Source organism: Anticarsia gemmatalis, chromosome 16 (assembly GCF_050436995.1).
Source record: "Anticarsia gemmatalis isolate Benzon Research Colony breed Stoneville strain chromosome 16, ilAntGemm2 primary, whole genome shotgun sequence".
Taxonomy (NCBI): Eukaryota; Metazoa; Arthropoda; class Insecta; order Lepidoptera; family Erebidae; genus Anticarsia; species Anticarsia gemmatalis.
Genome location: NC_134760.1, coordinates 10355154 through 10376104, shown reverse-complemented (window position 1 = coordinate 10376104; position 20951 = coordinate 10355154). Strand labels below are relative to the sequence as shown.

General features: G+C 36.5%; 2 protein-coding genes across 5 annotated transcripts in view; one reads left to right on the top strand and one right to left on the bottom strand.

The window, feature by feature from the left end:
• The first annotated feature begins 130 nt into the window (after window positions 1–130).
• LOC142979247 (uncharacterized) lies at window positions 131–10357 on the top strand. Its single transcript, XM_076124075.1, has 5 exons — window positions 131–670; window positions 4678–4841; window positions 7274–7380; window positions 9119–9255; window positions 9573–10357. Exons 1-5 carry the CDS (start codon window positions 285–287, stop codon window positions 10207–10209), a joined length of 1431 nt encoding a protein of 476 aa, XP_075980190.1. The 5' UTR covers window positions 131–284; the 3' UTR covers window positions 10210–10357.
• A 205-nt stretch (window positions 10358–10562) lies between these two features.
• LOC142979134 (uncharacterized) overlaps window positions 10563–20951 on the bottom strand; it is a 33232-nt gene continuing 22843 nt past the window's right edge. For 3 of the 4 annotated variants that reach the window (XM_076123894.1, XM_076123893.1, XM_076123896.1), the window contains exons 9-12: window positions 20387–20717; window positions 19902–20045; window positions 17195–17257; window positions 10563–16491 (exon numbers count right to left, since the gene is read on the bottom strand). In XM_076123894.1, coding sequence (XP_075980009.1) covers window positions 16094–16491; window positions 17195–17257; window positions 19902–20045; window positions 20387–20717 — 936 coding nt within the window. In that variant the 3' untranslated portion in view covers window positions 10563–16093. The remainder of the gene's footprint in view (window positions 16492–17194; window positions 17258–19901; window positions 20046–20386; window positions 20718–20951) is intronic. The other variant, XM_076123897.1, reaches the window with a different exon arrangement.

Sequence of the window (20951 nt, the reverse complement as noted above, 5' to 3'; positions counted from 1 at the left end):
ATTCGTAAAAAGTTCGGAGGGATAAAAAGACTGTTATTCCAATTGTCACTATGTTTTTAATCTGCAGAACTGTACAATATTTTTTATCTGTGCCCCAAATTGTCATTTGTCATTTTTGCTGCGGTAATCGTTTCACGACTTTTGTTTTCTTGTCTCAAAATAATCCCGATTAAGTTCACGTGTCCCGCTATCTTTGCAAAAATCTAGTTACGCTACTGTAATACATATTTATCGATAGTAACTTTGCAAATTAGGTTATTGTGTATGAGTGTACGTTCACGAAAATGGAGAACCTTGATCTTAGCAATAACAAAAACGTGTCTTTGAGTTTGATCGCGGAGTACGGTGGTACAGATTCCGATTCGGACGATACGGAGACACGTTCGAACAGTAATACGGGGAACGATGATTCTGATGCGGCGGAACTTAGTGATATGGTTTTAAAGAATAACATTATAAACGCGTGTGCTCACGGGCCGTTGTCTCGGCCGGGCCGTGACGACGCGGATGTGACCAGACACATGATTATAGACAGTACCGAGAGCGGCGTAGTGGAGTACGAGGTGACGGAGTACCGCGACCTGGACTCGGACTCCGACTCCAGCTCGACCAGCGACTCGAGCGACAGTGACGTCGAGTCGGTGAAGGACATCGAAGAGGTCTCCAGTGGGTGAGTACTTGTGCAAGATTCTCCGATGTTAAATACTCGTAATAGCCTCATTAACATAACAGTAATTGTGAACAAATTATTCTAATGGTAGATAATTAGTGGCAAAACAAAGTAATACTTATTAATTTCGAAATAATCTTGTAATCTTTGGAGATAACAACATTGGGTAAACAATGCTTTGTCCTGTTTTTTTTTTCACATATGAACTTAATATCAAAAAGTAAATTTATGGAAGTCTAACAAAACACATGATTAAAAAAAAACACATGCTGCAAGGGCATATAGAAATAGAAATAAAAATCCATAAAGCAAATAAACTTGAAAGAGAAAGCTAAGTTGGGGACAAACAAAGAATAGAAACAGGTGGTGTAACCAATTATAAAATAGAAATAACAATAAACTATTTGTACCTACCTAAGATCTACAATACAAGCATGACATAACACTTGATAATGCAATCTTTTGATTACAGTCATTGTGTCAACATGAAACACAACTTTTTTAAATATGGCAGTGGAACAACTTCATAAATCCTAAAACGAAAAAAAAAACTGCCATTATTTATTGAAACAAAAAAATATGATTAAAAAGTTAAAATTGTTTTTTTTTTAAATATTAAATAAAAATATTGTTTTTGTACACAATTCTTGGTACATTCCCAAGATGCACTCATTAGTTTGGGATTTCCAATTCCCTGCTAGGAAAATAACAAGCATGTGATAATAAAATATGACAAATCATTATGATTACCCAAATATTTCAAAGAATAATCAGTACTTAATATCATTTTGTAAAATAATATTTAAATAGAGCATAGTAACAGTTCACTTTCATAATTTTTACATAATTAGTATTAACTTTATGAATAATTCCACCTTTACTTTCATTTTGTTCAACTCATCATCATAAATTTTACAATATAACTCATTATAATTTTATAATTTAGTATCATCATTTATAAAATGTACATTTTTATAGCTTAGTCTAAGTTATGCAATACATTTTGTAAGGAGTGTAATTATGAAATCATTTTTATTTTTATTGTTTCTTTAAAATGGGTATTTCCATTACTGCAAGACTAGTTAATAATTTTAACTTATTTCTGTCCCACTGCTGGGCAAGATTCTCCTCCCTAACGAGTAAGGGGTTAGACCTTGAGTCCACCACACTAGCCAACTGCTGCTTGGGGACTTTGTATGCCCTAAAGAAATTTATAAACAAATCTTAGGCATGCAAAGTTTCATCACAATATTTTTCTCCACTGTTAGAGCAAGTGGTCATTATTATTATAAATTAATAATTGCAATTGATTTATCTCATGAGACAAACAAAGCAATTTATATTATTAATTACTTTATTGATTCACTTTGAAGTGTTTTTTCATGATCCAAATGACTTTTTAAATGCTCTTTGTGACCCAATGGCCCATATACATAATATAAACACAAAAATGTTACATAAACTAGGTCAAACTATTGTCAAGATAATGTGTAACTTCATTTTTGTGAATGAATAAAAATGGAGAAGTTTTATTTAGGTCTATGATGTTTTTTTCCCTTAGCTTGACTTAGTTTCCTACTTCTAGGTAGAAGCCTTACTCCTATTGGGCAGGGAATAGGTTATAATTTGTTCTTAGGTCTATTATTATTATAGAATATTATCTTTTACTCTTATCCTGTATGAAGCCTGGTATGTGCCCAATATACTAGGTCAAATACCTTACCTTTATTATTGGTTTTCCCATTTCATGTTCTAGAGTTCTAGATCATACTAGCTTTTTCTTATTAGGAAAACCCAACTAGACCTTACTGCAATCAGGAAATTACCATGTTTGTTCTCAACATGATGAAATCTGTTACAATATTACTCATACAATCTCCACCAAATAATTGATAAACATTGATTTTATCAAGTAAAGTCACATGGAATCACTTGTCGGAGTAAGAATTGGAATTGATGCATATTTTTGCATTGACATTGTAACAATGATAAGACTCAATCATATGTTTGCTCTGTTTGCAGTATGTACAAGTTTATCTCGAGCTAATTAAAGTCATGGTTAGTAAGTCTGTTGCTAGGTTGCTAAAGTCCCTTAAATTTTATGAAAATGTTTATCTTTTGGGATAGTACTACCCTTAATGTATAATAGATTACGGGAATTAACGCGAACACGCAGTTTACCTTAAAATCGTAGGCTGCGACCACGGCGAGTGCAACCTGCGCCGAAACGTTAGGCATTTCAAGGTAAAATGCGTGTTCGCGTTAATTCCCGTATTCTATTATATATTAAACATGCAACGCGAGAATTAAAAAAGTTATAGTACTACCCTTTGTCTAAGCTTTATTCTTTTTTGCAGAATCATTACTTTTTTGTCAACAAAAAGTAGTTTTGTTGCTTAAGTTTGAGGCGCCCTATAATCTTAATTTATCTTCCGGTTAAAGATACGCTAAAGTCAGTTTTGCTATTCAAAATCACACCACAAAAAAAGCACCATAAAATACTTAAAAAAAAATTATTGTGCAAATAAAAAAGTACCTATATTTTTATAGCATTATCTCAGAAATGCACTGCAGTCTGAAGCCTCATATAATCACTATAAAATGCCTAGAGAAGCATTATTCATACTAATATTATACTGAATTATACACTCATAATCATCATCATTTGCTAAATCGCAAACTTTATTAACCCACCGCTTTATAAGTCCCGCCAGTCGTCCCTGTCATTATACTTAGTTACTCCGTTGGCTCAACGATCCAAAATGTGTCTTGGCCTCCGACACGAGAGAAATGTTATTATACTTAATAATAATTTGTAAATCTTGAGGAAAGTACGGCTGGGGACAAGAAGGGCCGGGTCGGAGCTCGCGGCTCACGGCCGGCACACGACCCAGTCATGGACGGGTCACGGGAAATATTATGCACATTATTTGACCTACTTGACGATTTACCATAACGTATTTGTCGCCAAAAAATAAGCTGTAAGAGGATTGGATTTTTTGCGGGTTTCGCAGAATAAAAGATTTAAACTTGTAAAGAAATGAGCCAGAATTGTTCGAATAGATATTTATATCCTATTTCCAATCCCAACTTTCATATATGAGTTTAATAAAATCTCTTCTTTCTCCTCAAACATCATCTTTTTCAAGTCTTATCGAGGCTAAAAAATACCTGTTTTATCATTTTCATCAATACTTTGTTTGCAACTTACTCACTCTTAATAAACGCAGTGACAGGTGCGAATTATCGAGAAAATTTATAAGACAAATGGTTCTATTACTTTTTTACATTCATTGCATTTTTTACTTATTTTCCTTACTTTTCCGTTCCATTCATTGAAATACTTCATTCAACAAACAATTAATTGTAATTAATTGATTGCTATCACTTGTATCTAGTTGATTCGCTTTTCTAATCGCTAACAATCTCATTTATCTTTCACAAGCTGTGCTCCGCTGTTTGACTCGCGGTTATGGTAAGTCATAACGTAATAGTTAGCGTAAAACCCTGCCCTTACCATACCATATCATCATATTAGATTTTCATCTCGTAGTTTCAAAGAGTGCTTTTAAACAACCCAAATTGGTAACTTCAGTCATGGGCAAAATTATGTTTACATTGTCGCGTTTTCAAGCGCACTTTTTTGTATCAAAATATCGGTTTAATTATTTCTGTAACAATAAATAAATAATATTTGTATAATTATTTTGAAGGTTTTAAACGGTACATCTTTACTAGTTTCGTTGTTAAAAATGTGATTGACGAAAAGGTGTACAAATATTTTGCCTTGGACTGTACTTCAAACAAATTAATCCTGTGCCTCGGCGACTGTTATAAATAAAATCAATTTTCCAGTACACTATTTGCACATCCCACAAATATTTGTTCAGTCCCGACACAGCACATACTTGGTGACCACCATAACCTCTGCATGATCGTCGTGGAATTCGATGTTCTAACTAGCTTAACTTTAGTAAGTAAATTAAATATCAATGTGTATATTCCAGTGATGAATTGGAAGCCGGTAGCCGGAACGCGAAGCCGGAGCCGCCCAAGGTGACGGGTGAGCTCAGCCTGGATGACCTGCCGCCCATAGAAGATCTTGCCATCAGTCTGCCAGCACAAGACACTACCAAGATCGGAACCATTGCCAGCGTAGTTGATAGATTAGGTAAGACACTGCTTTTAACACCTCTTTCGACTTCATAGGGACTGAAAAGTGAGAAAATAGGGTAAGGGTAGGCTAGATTCGTGTTTCACCATTGCTCTCAAGTTTCGCTAAGATTGCTAGTAGTAGTGTGTTACCCAGAATAGAAGTAATTCTTTACTGTATCTTTCGATCTTCTGTCTACAATGTCGTCTAGCCTAAAGTTCCTATTCAATGGATAATTTAGCAAAAAAATATAGTAGTAGTAGGTAGTTCACCTACTTGACTTTAAGGTTAAAAATTGACATTGGACGTAGATATTAACTATAACGTTTTGTTGAAAACCTTTAATTTAGCCGATAATCCACGGTTCAAAAAGTTATAACCCTTGATTGACAGTGCTGTGTATATTTAGAAATATATAGAATATAATAGTTATTTCCTATATATATTTCTACCTTTACAATACACTAGTCTGTTATATTGCCAGACCAAACATCTGTATGAAATATAGACCCTTTTACCTTCACTCAAAATACCCGCAACAATTTCAAAGTTGGTAGCTGGCTCAAGCTGTCTGCTATTTGTGAGTTAAGTGTATGTCAGACATGGCGTGTTACATCGATTGATAGTGAAAAGGCCTCGTCGTACGAGTCACGGCGCTGCCCTTGACTGTCGCGAGCTTTTCCATGGCCTCCATTGATTTCCGGATTGTTTTGCAATCGATACTAATACGACCTTTCTTTGTTATCTTTATATGGTTATTTCTCTGTCTCGACTTTATTGCGGAGTTGACATTATTTATTGTAAGCTATTCTGCGATAAAATCTTTTTATTTTTGTTTATTACTACTACATAGGTGCTTGTTTTTTTACGAAGTCAACTTACGCATTAAGAACTAAATAGTCCTTTCTAGAAGTTTTTCACAACCCTACAAACAATAGACGCAAAGTATAAACAGACCTAAAAGTAGATTATTCATATTTATATTTTCAATTTCACACGGCACGTATGATAGTCATCTGTCCACTATTTCGCGATCCCAGAAAGTGTATCACGAAATTCACTTTTCCGATAAAATATTTAAAAACACATGGTCGAGATCAATCTTTTGATGATATCTTCAATTTCCGTGTTGCGAGATAAGCTTTCCGATTGATAAATACTGATAGAAATGAATGAAACAAAATATGTTTAACAATAACATGTATTTACGTCAAAACACGCGGGATTTTACATTTTTGATGATATCGTAAGTTTCTTATCAATTTATATATTTTTGCATCCAAGGTTTTGCATAGATACTCTTTTGTCCAGCACCTGCCTTCCTTCAGCGTGTGTTTTCTTTTGTTTATATCTATTGGCTGAAAATTACTCATCAAACCTGTTTCAGTTCTTAGCCCTAAACATGTAACAGACAGACAAACATACAGCTACTGACTTTGGCATTCATGATTTTATACTACATTACGTTACTATTACATCTAAAATCGTTAAGTAAAATAACTAGAAAACTTTTTATAAATACTACAGTACCGTGACCAATCGTATTGAGCATTGCGACAAAAAATCCCTGTAAAATTTTCCAACCTGCTCGAAATTAAATTAAACTTTTTCAGTTAGTCAACTTGCGGGTATTTGAATAAGTTTTTGTTCGTTAAACAGCGTGAATAAATAATGCATTAAATAAGGTAGTTGCCTACAAGTCACATCAGCTACTCTTTATGAAATGTCAAAAACACATTTTAGTATAGAAATACGACATGCCACTATGTCATATTTTCGTTGGTATCAAATGAGTGTCTAATAAAATGTTTCAGTCTGTAATAATTACATTTTCAACATTATTTACGAAAAAAGCTACATAGTCTGAGCATTTTAGATGAACCTTTTACGAGTACGAGTTTAATAATTTTTCGTTAACCCAGTCAACTAGCCAATTAGGCTGGCACGTGAGCCGTGACTACTTGCCTATACAACTGTCACGGAAGAACAATCGCAATACTTCAGACAAATGTTTTGAGGCACGATATAGAGTTGCTGACGATTTATTATAATAGTGACCCTGTCTTTTATATGTCTGTCTGCTAAATGTCACTGTAAGCTGAAAATTATAACTGTGGGGTATAATCTGACTACATACTTTTATGGCACGGGTGGTGAATGTTTTTTTGTTACATGGCCAAGACGAGATCCCCCCTTCTTTTTGTATTGCCCTCTTGTATCTAGTCTTGCCCTTTCAATAACCTATCTGGGAGAACTAGAGAACCTGTTTTCATGTTTTGACTAAGTCTTCAATGTGACGGTATGTTATAGGCGGTCTTTGCTTGTTCGATGTTCAAAGTACCTACCCAACTAGCGAGGGTGGTCATTTCCGCAAATAACCATGTTTATAGCTGAGTGCTGTAATTTTTGATATTGGTCAGATGTCTTATACCAGAACTGTTTCATTTCAGTGATAGTACGAGCTTTACCTGAAACCCCAGCTGTTGATCTGGACAGCATTCTCTTCCTCGATAACGGCTCCAAAGCCTTGGGCAGGGTATTCGATGTATTTGGACCCGTAAGTATTATTTTCCTTATGACATTCTTAACACTGTAATTGTAAGCTAGGAGTATGGATTACTATGGATGTCTGGACGCGAATGAAACAAGGCAAGTTTGTAAGGATCGTACCATGCCGTGTTCCGTGTATCTGCTTGCCCCTATGGGGAAAACGACGTGATATTAAGTATGTATGTATGTCCGTAGGTAGGGGTATATAATATTACTTATGAAACATACTTCAGTAATAGAAAACTTCATTATACGTTACAGCACTTAAGAAAAACATGTGCCGTTTAGGAAATTGCATATTCAATTAGTTACATGATTAATCACTTATTGATTAATGACAAAAAATAGACGTCGAACGCTTTCTATAATTGTTATACACTTTTTGCAACACACGGAGCTAATTTAAATGAGATTTCATAATGGGAATTCCACTAAGAATTAGTTTGTCCGTAGTTAAATAACATAGCCTAAGTCTAAGTATAGTCAAATACTTTAAAGTACTACACACTAAATACGAAATTATAACTTATAAATTATTATTGTATCTAAAATTTTACTTGCTGAGTCTAACACAAACGAAATATTACAAAAATGTCGACTCCACATTTTCATAATTACGATCTTGGCTTCAATTCGAGCTGGCTAGACGCAAATATAGGCCAAAACTACTTGAATATTTTTTCACAATACTGCATATAGGGTCAAAAAACTTATAAGGAATCTAGCCAATTTCTGTCTAAAAATTCAGATAAGATTGCCCACATTATGGAAAGAACGAAACGTTAAGCTGCGTCTACGCGAGAGGAGCCGAGCACAAGTATGTGTGGTGTGGACTGACTTAAGAGCCTCGAACGTCCGCGTTTTTATAAGAAATGTAAAAGAGAATGGGTCATAATGTTCCCCGTTTTTGTAACATTTTTTACTGGTACTCTGCTCCTATTAGTCGTAGCGTGATGATATATAGCCTAAAGCCTTCCTCGATAAATGGGCTATGTAACACAGAAAGAATTTTTCAAATCGAACCAGTAATTCCTGAGATTAGCGCGTTCAAACAAACTCTTCAGCTATATAATATTAGTATAGATTTGTGCCCGGCTCGTGATCGGCTCTCTTAGCGTAGACACAGCCTTATAAAATATGTTTGGCGACAATCCAGATTCAGATATTATCTTCCATTTGCTTTATGTGACTGTCCCTTACAAATATTATTTTAATGTACTGTAATAACAGCTAATGGGCTTATTGTGCTGTCTGAAAGTTGCATGAAACTATGAATAAATTTTATCTAAATGTGAAATCTGCAAACAAATTGTCTGATGTCGCCCTTCAGTCTCTAAGTGTTTATTTATTTATGAGTTCTATGGACTAGTTAAATTTGGTATTTTATAGATGTATCACAATATTTGAGCGTTTTATTTGTTGCGCTTATCTGAATAAGAAGCTATTCTAAACGAATTATATAAAACTATATTTTACCATGCAGAATATAGTTACGTTGGTATTATGCATCAATGATCCTAATGTCATAACAGATCAAGAAAACAATTACGATCAATATAGTATTAGATGTATTGCAGTCAGTCAATAAATACATGTCATCAAAAATAAACGAATGCCTCGTGGTTTGTCAAATGGTGGTTTTATGTGGTTTCAAAACCAAGAGTTTCTTACACACTTTAAATAAGGGGAAATTACAAGTTACTACATGTTTTTTATAAGTATTACAATATGGTTGGTGGGTGCAGGTGACGGAGCCGCACTACTGCGTGCGCTTCAACTCGGCCGAGCACGTGCGCGAGCGCGGCGCCGCGCCCGGGCAGGACGTGTTCATCGCGCCGCGCAGTCAACACACCAACTATGTGTTCCTCTCTGAACTTATGAAGTGAGTACTGACAACAACTGATAGAAGTCGGTCCTATATGACAAGATATATGGTTGAGAATGAAGCAAAGGAAGTGTAAAGATCGCACTAAGTGATGTTCTCTGGTCTCTGTCTATCCCTGTGGGAAGAGGGTGTGTCTTTATATTTGTATGTACTTCTACTCTGTCAATGGAACTGTAAACATATTTGAAAATCTTGTTTTTTATGGTGTGTTCAAACTAGGCGATAGGTTTGTAATTACTTATCAGTGAAACACAGAAAATATTAAATCTTAAAAAAAATCCGTCCTAAATTAAAACAAAAATATTGTGTTACAGAATAAAAGGCTCTGACGCGTCATGGTTGAACGACGTGGAGCCTCCCCCGCACCAAGTAGACTTCTCCGACGACGAGGAAGAAAGAAAAGCGGCCAGAATTAAGAAAGAACAACGAAGTCACAGCAGACAACACGACGAACAATCAGAAGACGGTGAGACTTCCAAGAACGTGAGGAAGTTCCCCGATGTACGACGTAACCAAAGACCCTCAGAGTCCAGCAGCCGCTTCGGCAGCGGACCCAGCCGCGGCAGAAACCCCTTCTCCGCGGGCTCTCGAAGAAATAACCCTAATGTGTTTCCAAGAGGCACGAGGCCTTGGCCTACGAATATAGGACTAAGAACACCGCCCCCACACCCTAACGGTGACCCTGGAGGTCACGCGCCGTTTAGCGCTCCCCCCACGTTCACGCCGCCCATGTTCCCGCCCGTTTTTAATCCTTCCACACCTCCGCCGTTCTTAGGGACTATGTTTCAATTCGGAAGTAACCCGAGAATGCAAACCGCCCCCATGCCCCCCGTGGGTATGCCACCTCCCTTCAGTCACAACATGCCTATATTCGGGTCCAACTTCTGCACAATGACGGGTCCGCACCCCCAGTGGGTGAACAATGGACCCCCACCCCCTCCAGGAACCTAATTGAACGCACAGCAATTGAATTATTCTATAAGATCTATCTCATAATAATTAGTTTATAGTTAGCGCAGTAACTTGTCTAACAATACTAAAGTGTGGTTATCCAAAAATAAATTTATATTTATATGGAATAAACGATGATTATTCAGTATCACTTTGTTTGATTTACAATCTTCAAGATCAACCTTGAACAGCGCACAGTTCGTCGACGCACCAATTAAATACGTGACATATTGCTAATATTCCATATGAGTTTATGACTCATTCCTTAATTTCACATTTTTACTTTACACAGATACGAATTGTAAATAACTTATTCAATAATAGGGGTTTAACAATAAAATTAAACAATCATATTTTGTGATTTCTTTATTAAATATTTCATGTTAGAAATTAACTAACGATCGAATTTCATAATGTTAAAATAAAAAAAAGTTTATAATAATAAAGATTACATCTAAAAAATACTGCTCTTGGACTATGCAGAAAATAAACGCACTGTATAATCTGCTGCCCTTAATTGACGATATCGCCAACGTAAACTGGTTAAACATATAATAATTTTGCACTCAGATGATCACAACGTAAAATGATGAACATTTCACAATACAGGAATAATAAAACGTTCGACATTACAACTAAAACATACCAACTAACGCATTCTAACAACTATCCGGCCGCAAGTTTCGTGAAAACTTAAGAAACCAATATGTTCGGATACATTTCAATACGGTGAGGGATGTTCTTGCGGGTATACATCTAGCCAGTCACACTATCATTACAATAAAATACCCTTTGAGTATTACTTCAAGTGATTTTTTGTTTTCCGTAGTCAAAAATTGTAATTTCTTAGTAAGTACTGAGGACTTACAACCTTTCACTACAGAGTTACTGATAAAGTATAATAAAACTAAGTATAGCTGCATCGAAACTAGGAAATTAATTTCGTACGTGTGACTGACTTAAAACATTAATAACTAAATTAAAAACAGGTGGTGTTCTAAACAGATTAGGCCAAAACTGCGGATCCTACAAAATAATCTCATACTAACTCAAAATGTTCAAAGATCACACAATTTTTTATTGATTATATGAAAGTAAATCATGCGTACCTTACTGAAACCACATTATACAGTAATGATTATTTGAAAATGTGAATATTTTCTCCAGCTGTTCTAAAGTAACTCTGTTGCTAAAATGTTAAAGATTGTATTGCTTGTGTTATTGGTTGATTACAATTTCAGGACGAAGAATAAAATGTTTTCGTTGTTTCAATTATGGCAATCAGTTATAAGTTTCAAATTCGTCTGAAATCTCTTTATTTCTATTAACATCAGATCCATAAGTTATTCAAATAATCAAACAAACCAGTATGAATTAAGATTGCATTTTTAATAGCGGTTTGATTTAATTACTGTCAAATGTGGTTTCAATATGCACCAAAATCCTACATTACTTTGTGAATAATTTGCATTTGTAAACAACTAAACAATTCGTAGAACGTATAAAACAAACATTATACACTGAACATTACAATTTTGCAAACAAATCGCACCAATACAAAATAAATATAAATGCAATCAATGTACACACAACATTGTAAAAAAATACCGAATTGCCGAGACTGTATCAATCACTATCTACATATATAAGTACTTTACCTCACTGATCCAACGTTACGCTTGCACATACAATATTTGAAAGGACATATACGACCCACGTATGCAACACAACATATGGCATAATTTAAATGTGCATTGAACATATTTTTGAGTATTATCTATTAGTTACAAAAAGCAGATGATTGTCTTCGGCTGTCTGTTTATTGTAGTCGTTGGTGTTGCGTACGTGAACCGAATATGCTAAGATACATAATTTAGTTCTTAACAATTTTACCTTAATTAGGAACTTTCCTATAAATTTTCCATGATATAGAGATACAAAAATCAAAAGCCTGATTAAATTTTACATAGTTGCCTACAAAGTGTGACAATATTATGAAATACAGATTCCTTCCTTCGCATGCTTATCAACTTTTCTGAAACCTACGTATTAAAGACGAATCGATCAAAAACCTTACACGATTTTAGTAATAAGACAAACTTTGACCTAGAATAATTACACCAACATCCTAATTATTGCTTTTCTACGTTCAATAAGCCACTAGAATGCAAATATATGTAGATATTGACCGTCAACACATAGGAAACAACTTAACGAGAGCTCGAAGCCAATAGGCGCCGTAAAACAAAACATTCAGCTTAAACACTATTACATGTGACATACAGGAGAGTAACTGATTATCGTGTCTGTAACTTATCTTAGTTTCGTATATAAAAATACAGATTACTATATTAAAATAATTCTCAATAAGCTTAGCTTGCCGTCTGAGACTCGTGATTACATGCCTCTTCGGGGCTTATATATGTCAAAATGTTCAAAACTCGACTGGGCGCATTGACGCGACGTTACACAGCTCTCAATCGTATGTACCCAATACTATCACATTCAAGCCTTCGTACAGTTCGTACCGCAAGTATTCACATATCATAGCGAGCGACGCGTCAATGCGTCCCGCCTCCCACACATCAACAGAAAACGAATCCGGGCAGTCTTCCATTAAATACGTAAAAATATAGTAATTGATACTTAAACAAATCTATCACTAATAGTGAATACTAAAAAGATATACTCAAAATTTGATCATAATATAAACTTAATTCTATACGATTAAAGAAAAATTACGTTTCATTTCTACTTCATTAATTCAAGGGTTATATTTCCGTATCGATTACAAGTTAGGAACTATACTACTGTACAGATTATAAAGAAAATAATGATTATGATTTTTCATAATAGTGAGTTTAATACTTTTTATTACACCGACGATATAAACGTATATGAATGCAGACTTCTACAGTAGTCTAACGAACGTAAAGGAACTAAAATGTGTTTTGTTCTAGTAAAATATAAAAAGGGCGCGGTCGGCTGTCTCACAGTCCGCCGGGCGAGCTGTCGTACATATCAGGGGGTTATATAATATTGCATTACGGTATATAATAATATAATATGTATAAAGGTGTGTTCATTCTTTTGATTCGAACACTGCATACACGAACATACGTGACCGGTTACTTGTGAACCCTTCCAATGTCGCTAAAATGCTTATGACAAGAGTTGGTTCCCGGTCATACTGTCCATTCGACCGCCGCTTTAGTTCAAGTCCATGCGAGAAGTAGTTTCTGCTTTAGGACATAAAACATCATATTTGGCGAACTTCACACAGATATTATAATTTTGTATGAAATCCAATTATGTGTATATTATAACGGAATTTCCATACATCCAAGCTATGTTCGAGTACGCAATGTCCTCCTGCAAAAGTACGCACAAGACCTAAAAACTACGATACATTTATCCATTGCTTTTACAGGCAAAACTATTAAAGAAATATATTGTTAATATGTCCATACAATATGTCTGCTAAAAATATGTAGATTAGTCGTATCACTTGTTCGTGTGGTGTTGCAGTTTAATATTTAGAATATTAAGTTTTATACTCATTCTAAGACACTACATACTACGATCTAATATTCACAGAGATTGATACAGGTAAGAATATGGAAAAGGCGAAACAGCGTGTGCTCAGCTACACAAACACTAACTATAAAATAATAATAGTAAAATAAAATAGACAGCCAATCAGATGCTACGTTACACCGCTCAAAAATATTTCCACATTACGTAATGGAAGCCATTCTCTCTAAATAAAATAATCAGATCAAACGTAGAGAGATTTCGCGTGTGAAAATAATTTGAAATACTTTTGAGGTGTGCTAATATTAAAATGTTGGTGGATATATCAACGCCCCGGGAGCATACTAACTTGATTAAAATGTTTGTGCCTAATTAAGTTTTATATAGACTTTAAAAGCTATCTTCCTGATCGCTTTATCCGATCCTGGTGAGATCTGAACATTTAATCCACGACCCTATTGCACGAACAAACAGCCATACATCACACGCCACATGGAATTCTTAGGCACATTCCACAGACATTTGTTTGTCAAATAACATCAAGGAGGTCGCACTAATAGGCGCAGTTTCCTCTCAACTATTCCTTTGTAGCAGCTAAGGCTGTTAGCTGCTAGTTTAAAGCTTGTAGCAGACATCACTGGTCTTCAAACTGCTAGACACCTTTGTATAGTAGCTTGGTATGACTGAGTACAGCACATAACCAAGTATACAAGTCTACAGCAATTTATTGAACAAAAATTCCAAACAAAACTTAATTCAAGTACACATATTAGTATCTACCGTGCGTCGATATCCCCACCATTCCTAAATTAGACAGTGAAGGCAACGTTAAGTGCACATTATATAAACATCGCGTATCTAAATAGTGTCACCGTTACATTATTCAGTAAATATGCTGCCTCTATGTAGATATTCGCAAAATACATATATCTATACGTAAAAATATTGTTCTAGAATGTACTGTGGGGGTTTTAAATTGTCTGTTTTATTGTATTTTGTCGGTAGGATTAATGTATAGTTTAAACCTTAGTTTGACGCTGTCAACCGGTATTTTAACCTCTGGATACATCTACTGTTTAAAATGCAAGACATTTTGACACTCTTTTGCTTATGAGTGACATGATAGTGTTTTAAATACAGCGGAAGACTTGATTATCAAAGTGTATCGTTACGCCTGCATTGCTTAGGGACAGGTTTATATTACCCATCATTTATGTTAGCTACACATTATTTCAGTAGCCGGATACCAGGTAACAGAAGTGACTCTATTTGCATTTTTTACCAATTTGATATTTTAAAACACTATCAAAATATGCCTCTTTTATGTAGATTATCTAGGTATTATCCAAGTCTTGAAGCGTCATGAACACATAATATTGTTAAAATCAGTATATACCCCACACAGTACATTATAATACAATCAATTGTGACAATAAGTTTGTTCTGATAAGTATACAAGTCCTCTAATTGAGTATCACGATTAAAATTATGTAAAGCTTATGGCATTATGGTACAATTATTTCACCAATAAAATAAATATTTCATCACCACCAATTCTAAATGCATTTTTTGACAGTCACTTGAATTCTTTTTTTCATTAGTATTTAGTTGATGATGTCATTGTGGTAGCAACACCGATATTGGGAAGACAATGTGAAATATTAAGGACAGTTTTTAAAGTTAATCGTTTATTTTGTGTGTGCCGGTCGTTTGGAGTTTATTCTTGATATACATTTCAGTCAATATAGTGCTGAAATGTTAGGTTATACACGCTTATTTCTATAGTATATCATATGAAATAAGGTGCGAGCCTAGTGCCATCTATCAAGCGAATCGTCAACTACTGCAGACACGACGAACTACCTTGTAATAAATCATTTTCGTAGAAAAATAACCCATTTTCTATATATAGAAACATTATTCTACATGTCAGAAGTGTAAAAGTACGTCCTAAGTATAACACTACGTCACGGATATCTCAATACCATAAGATTCGACGCAATATCTAAGCGCTCGTCGCAGCCGGGACTCCAAACGACCGGCACGAGCACGAACCGCACCTATTCCGAGGTTATGCTACCACAATAAATATTATCTTAATATCTACCCCATATCGATTCGAATACCTCTCGACTGTGCCTCCCATAAATCTGAATTTTGATTTCGTTTCAATAAAATATAGCAATAAAATATATTTTCACGAAAAAATATTCCAAAAAGTTATCGCAAAAGATACAAACGGGGCCTCGTCGCTCGAGGCGCCGGAACATAATTTTGTAAAACAATAGAAAACCTACTCACGCGGGTCGATCGGGTCGCGGGGTCCGGGCGGGGCGGCAGGGTCGGGCGCTTATGTGTTGTCGACGGGGCGGATGGTGCAGTCGCCCACGGTGGTGATGGGCGTGATGGTGACGGAGCTGGGCGTGGACGAGCTGACGGCGGGCTCGGGCGCGGGCTCCTTGTCGTCCTTGTCGTCGGCGGGCGGCAGCTTGACGATCTGGCAGTCGCCCACGGTCATGACGCGCTCGTCGTGCTCGGGCGCGTCGTCGTCGTCGCTGGACGAGTCCGACACGTCGATGGTGGGGTCCCCGTCGGCGCCGGGGGCCAGCTCGGCCGCCAGCTCGTCGCGCGGCGGCTCGGCGGCGCCGTACGCGCCGTATGCCAGTGGGTTGTAAATCATCTCCGTGAGGTACGAGAAGTCGCCGAACGGCAGGTTGGTCGCGTTGTAGTTCTCGTTGGGTCGCCCGTCTGCAACGTACCAACACCCTCCATTGTAGAGCTTTCAAAAAGAACTATTCTTGCCATTCAATGTACATGCTTTTACATAATGTGTTCATGCCGATATATAATCAAATCGTGCATTATATAATGTGTACACAAATAAAAAGTACACATCCGCCGTTTAGTAATATTAGTATTTGTTAGTGTATTGTAGTTTCATAATCATATTAGATTGATATTTTGATTAAGATCCTGCCACCAAAATGCAAACGCTGAAGTTCACCAGTTAATTTATAGATTGCTGTATTCAATCTTGTGCAAGACAACGTAACACATATAACAAGAGTTGATCAAAATAACAAAATAGCGGTAAAGGAGCACTATCATAAAGCCATGTTTTCACAGAGTGCACTCGTACTAGTTAAGTCGCGTCGTACGTGCACGTACGAACCCGTACAGTTATGCGAGTAGTAAATTAGTCAGAGCACAATTTCATAATGTGAAATTAAATACTTAAAACATAAAGTAGTATATTTTGAGATTGTTTAATACTCTTTATAATAAGCATTGATGCTTTTTTAAAGGTGTTTTATCAACTCAAGTTAGACGTACACTTGCAATACTACCACATAGTAATACCGATTAGTACCGACGATGTTCCCCAAATTATTATAGTTTTTAGAATAATTTTTAGCTCATGCCTTTTCGTAATAAAAGTCAATATACTAACAAATCTTGTTCAATTCGGCCGCAAGCCCGTACTGGATCGGTATTGACATATCCATATCCATACCTAAGGAGAGATATGCGATTTAGCGGCGAGTGCGTTGAACCCAACCTCTATCAAGACATTACTGACCGTTTTTGGTTGAAAAATATCTATATTTTCAATTCATTAAGATTTTTATGACTGATTGGAGCTATATTCTCAAGTTTGGTTTGGATCTATTGCAATTATAGTAAACGCCGTTGATCTATGTGTGCCTGAATATAGCAACAAGGATTTTGAACAGAGCCACTGCTATGCATGCTGCCACATTCAGACTCACTTTATTAACTGGGGCGAACTTCAAATCCGTACCCTACACTAATTTGCAAAGATCTAGTAAATTTTTCATTGCCTTGGCGAGAGAAAATCTTTGCTACTTCATTCTTGCATGTCTGGGATTGTCTCAAACACTACAAAATTATCATCAGTATAAAGAAATAAAAAGTAAGTTTCATTTCTTAAGTCACTATCCCAATCTGCAGATATTTAAATAAAACTCTACCTATGTAATAATATAATTGCGTATTCTATAAGTGTACAAAACAGCATGCAGCATAAAGGAAGTGACGTAATATAAACAAAAACGTAATCACTAACGATCCAAGCAGAGAATAGGTTCAACGCAAACAAAAAGCTTAATGCATGTAGGCAAAGTAAATTTGGACATTTCTAGAATATTGTGGAACAACAAAAATTTACTAGGTTTTTATGTGGCTTCGTAGTTTTATTATAAATAGGTATTTTATAAAAGCAACTATATAAATATTGCGTTTAAAATATTAGGTCGTGGAATAAGTCTTTTCGCATTATGTACGAACTTGTAATAAAATGTTTTCCCTACACAAAAAAGCTCGATATTTGTGTACCTCACGAGCTCACTGAAAGAAATCTAATGAACCGTGTACTCATTAGGAAATAGTTTCATCTTTTCACAAACTAAAGATGTTTATTTACTCTTTAGAAATCACTACGAATTGGTATCATATTGGACTTTAGATCAATGACGTCACTAATCACTTGCAAACTATCCGCACAAGCTACAGCGATAGAAATTCCATATCAATAAACTATAAAAAAACAAACGAAGCCACGTGAAAGGAAATATGTTCAACAAGCTGCAGTTCTCAAAACAGTTACAAATTACAATAGCAACGGAATCTATGACTAATCGAGAAATGTCCACAACACACACGAACACACACTCTGTATAAAGTATAAAAATACTCACACAAATAAAACGACATGAATTAAAACAAAAACACGTGTACATGAGTCAGTACAATGCGCGGATATAATTCATTATAATAATATTCAACAATGAATCATTAAAATTGCAAAGCTAGTATAGGGTGTCCGGTGGCAGAATTTGGATTTCAAAATCAGATAATAAGAAAACTACAAAATATTTATTTTTATTTAAATGATAATAATAAAGCAGGGAAGTGCGGGTTTTATTTCTTAAAAATTATGTCGTCCAAATGTTGACCGTTACGACGGACACACTCTTAGAATCGTGCTTCAGTATTCCGCGCCACTCGCTGGAGAAGAGACGTCGGGATGCCATTCACCTCGCGAACGATATTTTCTTTTAATGCTGAGATGGTCGGCGGGGCTGTTTCATAAACTTTACTTTTGAGGTACCCCCACCCCACCCCCCACCAGGTCGCCAGATCTTACTCCGATGGACTTTTTTCTGTGGGGGTACCTCAAAAGTAAAGGTCAGCCCCGCCGACCATCTCAACATTAAAAGAAAATATCGTTCGCGAGGTGAATGGCATCCCGACGTCTCTTCTCCAGCGAGTGGCGCGGAATACTGAAGCACGATTCTAAGAGTGTGTCCGTCGTAACGGTCAACATTTGGACGACATAATTTTTAAGAAATAAAACCCGCACTTCCCTGCTTTATTATTATCATTTAAATAAAAATAAATATTTTGTAGTTTTCTTATTACCTGATTTTGAAATCCAAATTCTGCCACCGGACACCCTATATAAGCAAAAAGTTTTGATGATGCTGTTCGTTAGATCGGGTAAAGTCCTGGAAAATTATTTTTACTAAGGAAATAAATAATACAATGTTTTATCTAAATGTGTTCCAATCATGTTGTAGTAATGACATTTTATTTTGCAACATCAGATTGGTAGAAATAAGTACGTATTTTTCTGTTTATATGTTTTGATGGTTGCTTATAAAGAAAAAAATATGTAGTTTACTCTCTCTAGTAGATATATTAACCCGAATTGCTTCGAGAAAAGGATGTTACGGCCGTGCCGCTTTTTTTTTGCTCGACTTGCGGGGGCACTTCCGTGCCCCCAGATAAGAGTAAATGTAACTTTTTATTAAATTGACCTACATTAATTAACCTACAGCATAACCTTGCGAACTGGAGATCATAAAAATTATAGGAATCAAATTGATGACCTAAAAATTTATTCACCATTTTACATCAAATCATTGATGATATGAAGAACAAAATTACGTTATGTTAACCATTTTTGACTACTAGGAAACTTAACTCATAGAAAAAAATATAGTTTGAACTTTTGATAGATAGTGCAGGGAGTTAAGAATGTCAAAATTATTCCTCGAATAAAGTGATCTAAAGAAAAAATCGATTTGATAACTGAAAAGCTAATGAAGTGGTGAGGTTGTCTCGTGTGTGTGTACCTTGTCTAGGGATGAGGTAGTTCTTGGGCGGGCGGCCGCGCTTCCTCTTGAGCAGCAGCTGCTGGCCCGACGGAGTGATGTGCGGGATCTGCGCCGGGCTCGGGCCCATCACCGTGCCGCTCGTCAGCACGCACCCCTCCATGTCTGCGGGGAGGGGGGAGGGTTAGTAGGCTAATGACAGGGTGTGTCCTAAATTTTTATAGCTGTGTTCACAAATGTTACTATGGGGTATTACGGTACACACGTCGAGTCGAAATTTTAAATTAGTCTATATTTTAGGATCGAAGTCCGAAGTCTTAGGTTGTCGACGACTTGTTGTCAGGGACTTTGTTCCTATAAGCCATCGACATCATTCCTTTCAGATAGAGGAAACATCAAGTCGACATGACCGTGGGTAAAAGCGAGATATTCTTGTTTTGACAATATTAATGTAGAAGTGGAGCATAGATACCCTAGAGCTCGAAGTCATACAAATGTATATTTACCGAGAGAAGTCTTGGGCGGGCGGCCCCTCTTCTTCTTGATCTTGGGCGTGAGTGGCAGCGGGGTCTTGCGGGGTCGTCCGCGGCCCCGGCGCGGGGGGTCCAGCAGGTTGTCGGGGTTGATCTCGTTGCGCACGGGCTCCAGCGTGGAGTTCAGCACCACGGGGTGCGCGCTGGCCGTGGCGCGCGGGGGGAGCATGACGTCACCGCTCGCCGTGAACACCAGGTGGCCCGACTCGCGGTGCGTGGTGCGGACCATGCCCGACATCACTTCCGAGTTGTTCTCGCGTTTCGGTGTGGGTGTTTCGTTCGCCATGTCTACTGTTGGGTCCTCCTGGAGAGATGGAATAGACACGTTAGTAATCAATGTATCAATATGTACGTATAGGTCGTATACTATGATATTAAGAGGTAAACTGGCTCTGGATTATGAAATTACATTAAGTTATAAATATAAAACAAAAATAATTTCCCAATACTAAGACAGATCTCCCAGGACACTAGTTTAGACCTTCAGAACAGTCTATATCAGTCAGGTAGAATTGAATAATTTGAACAAGTCGTCAGT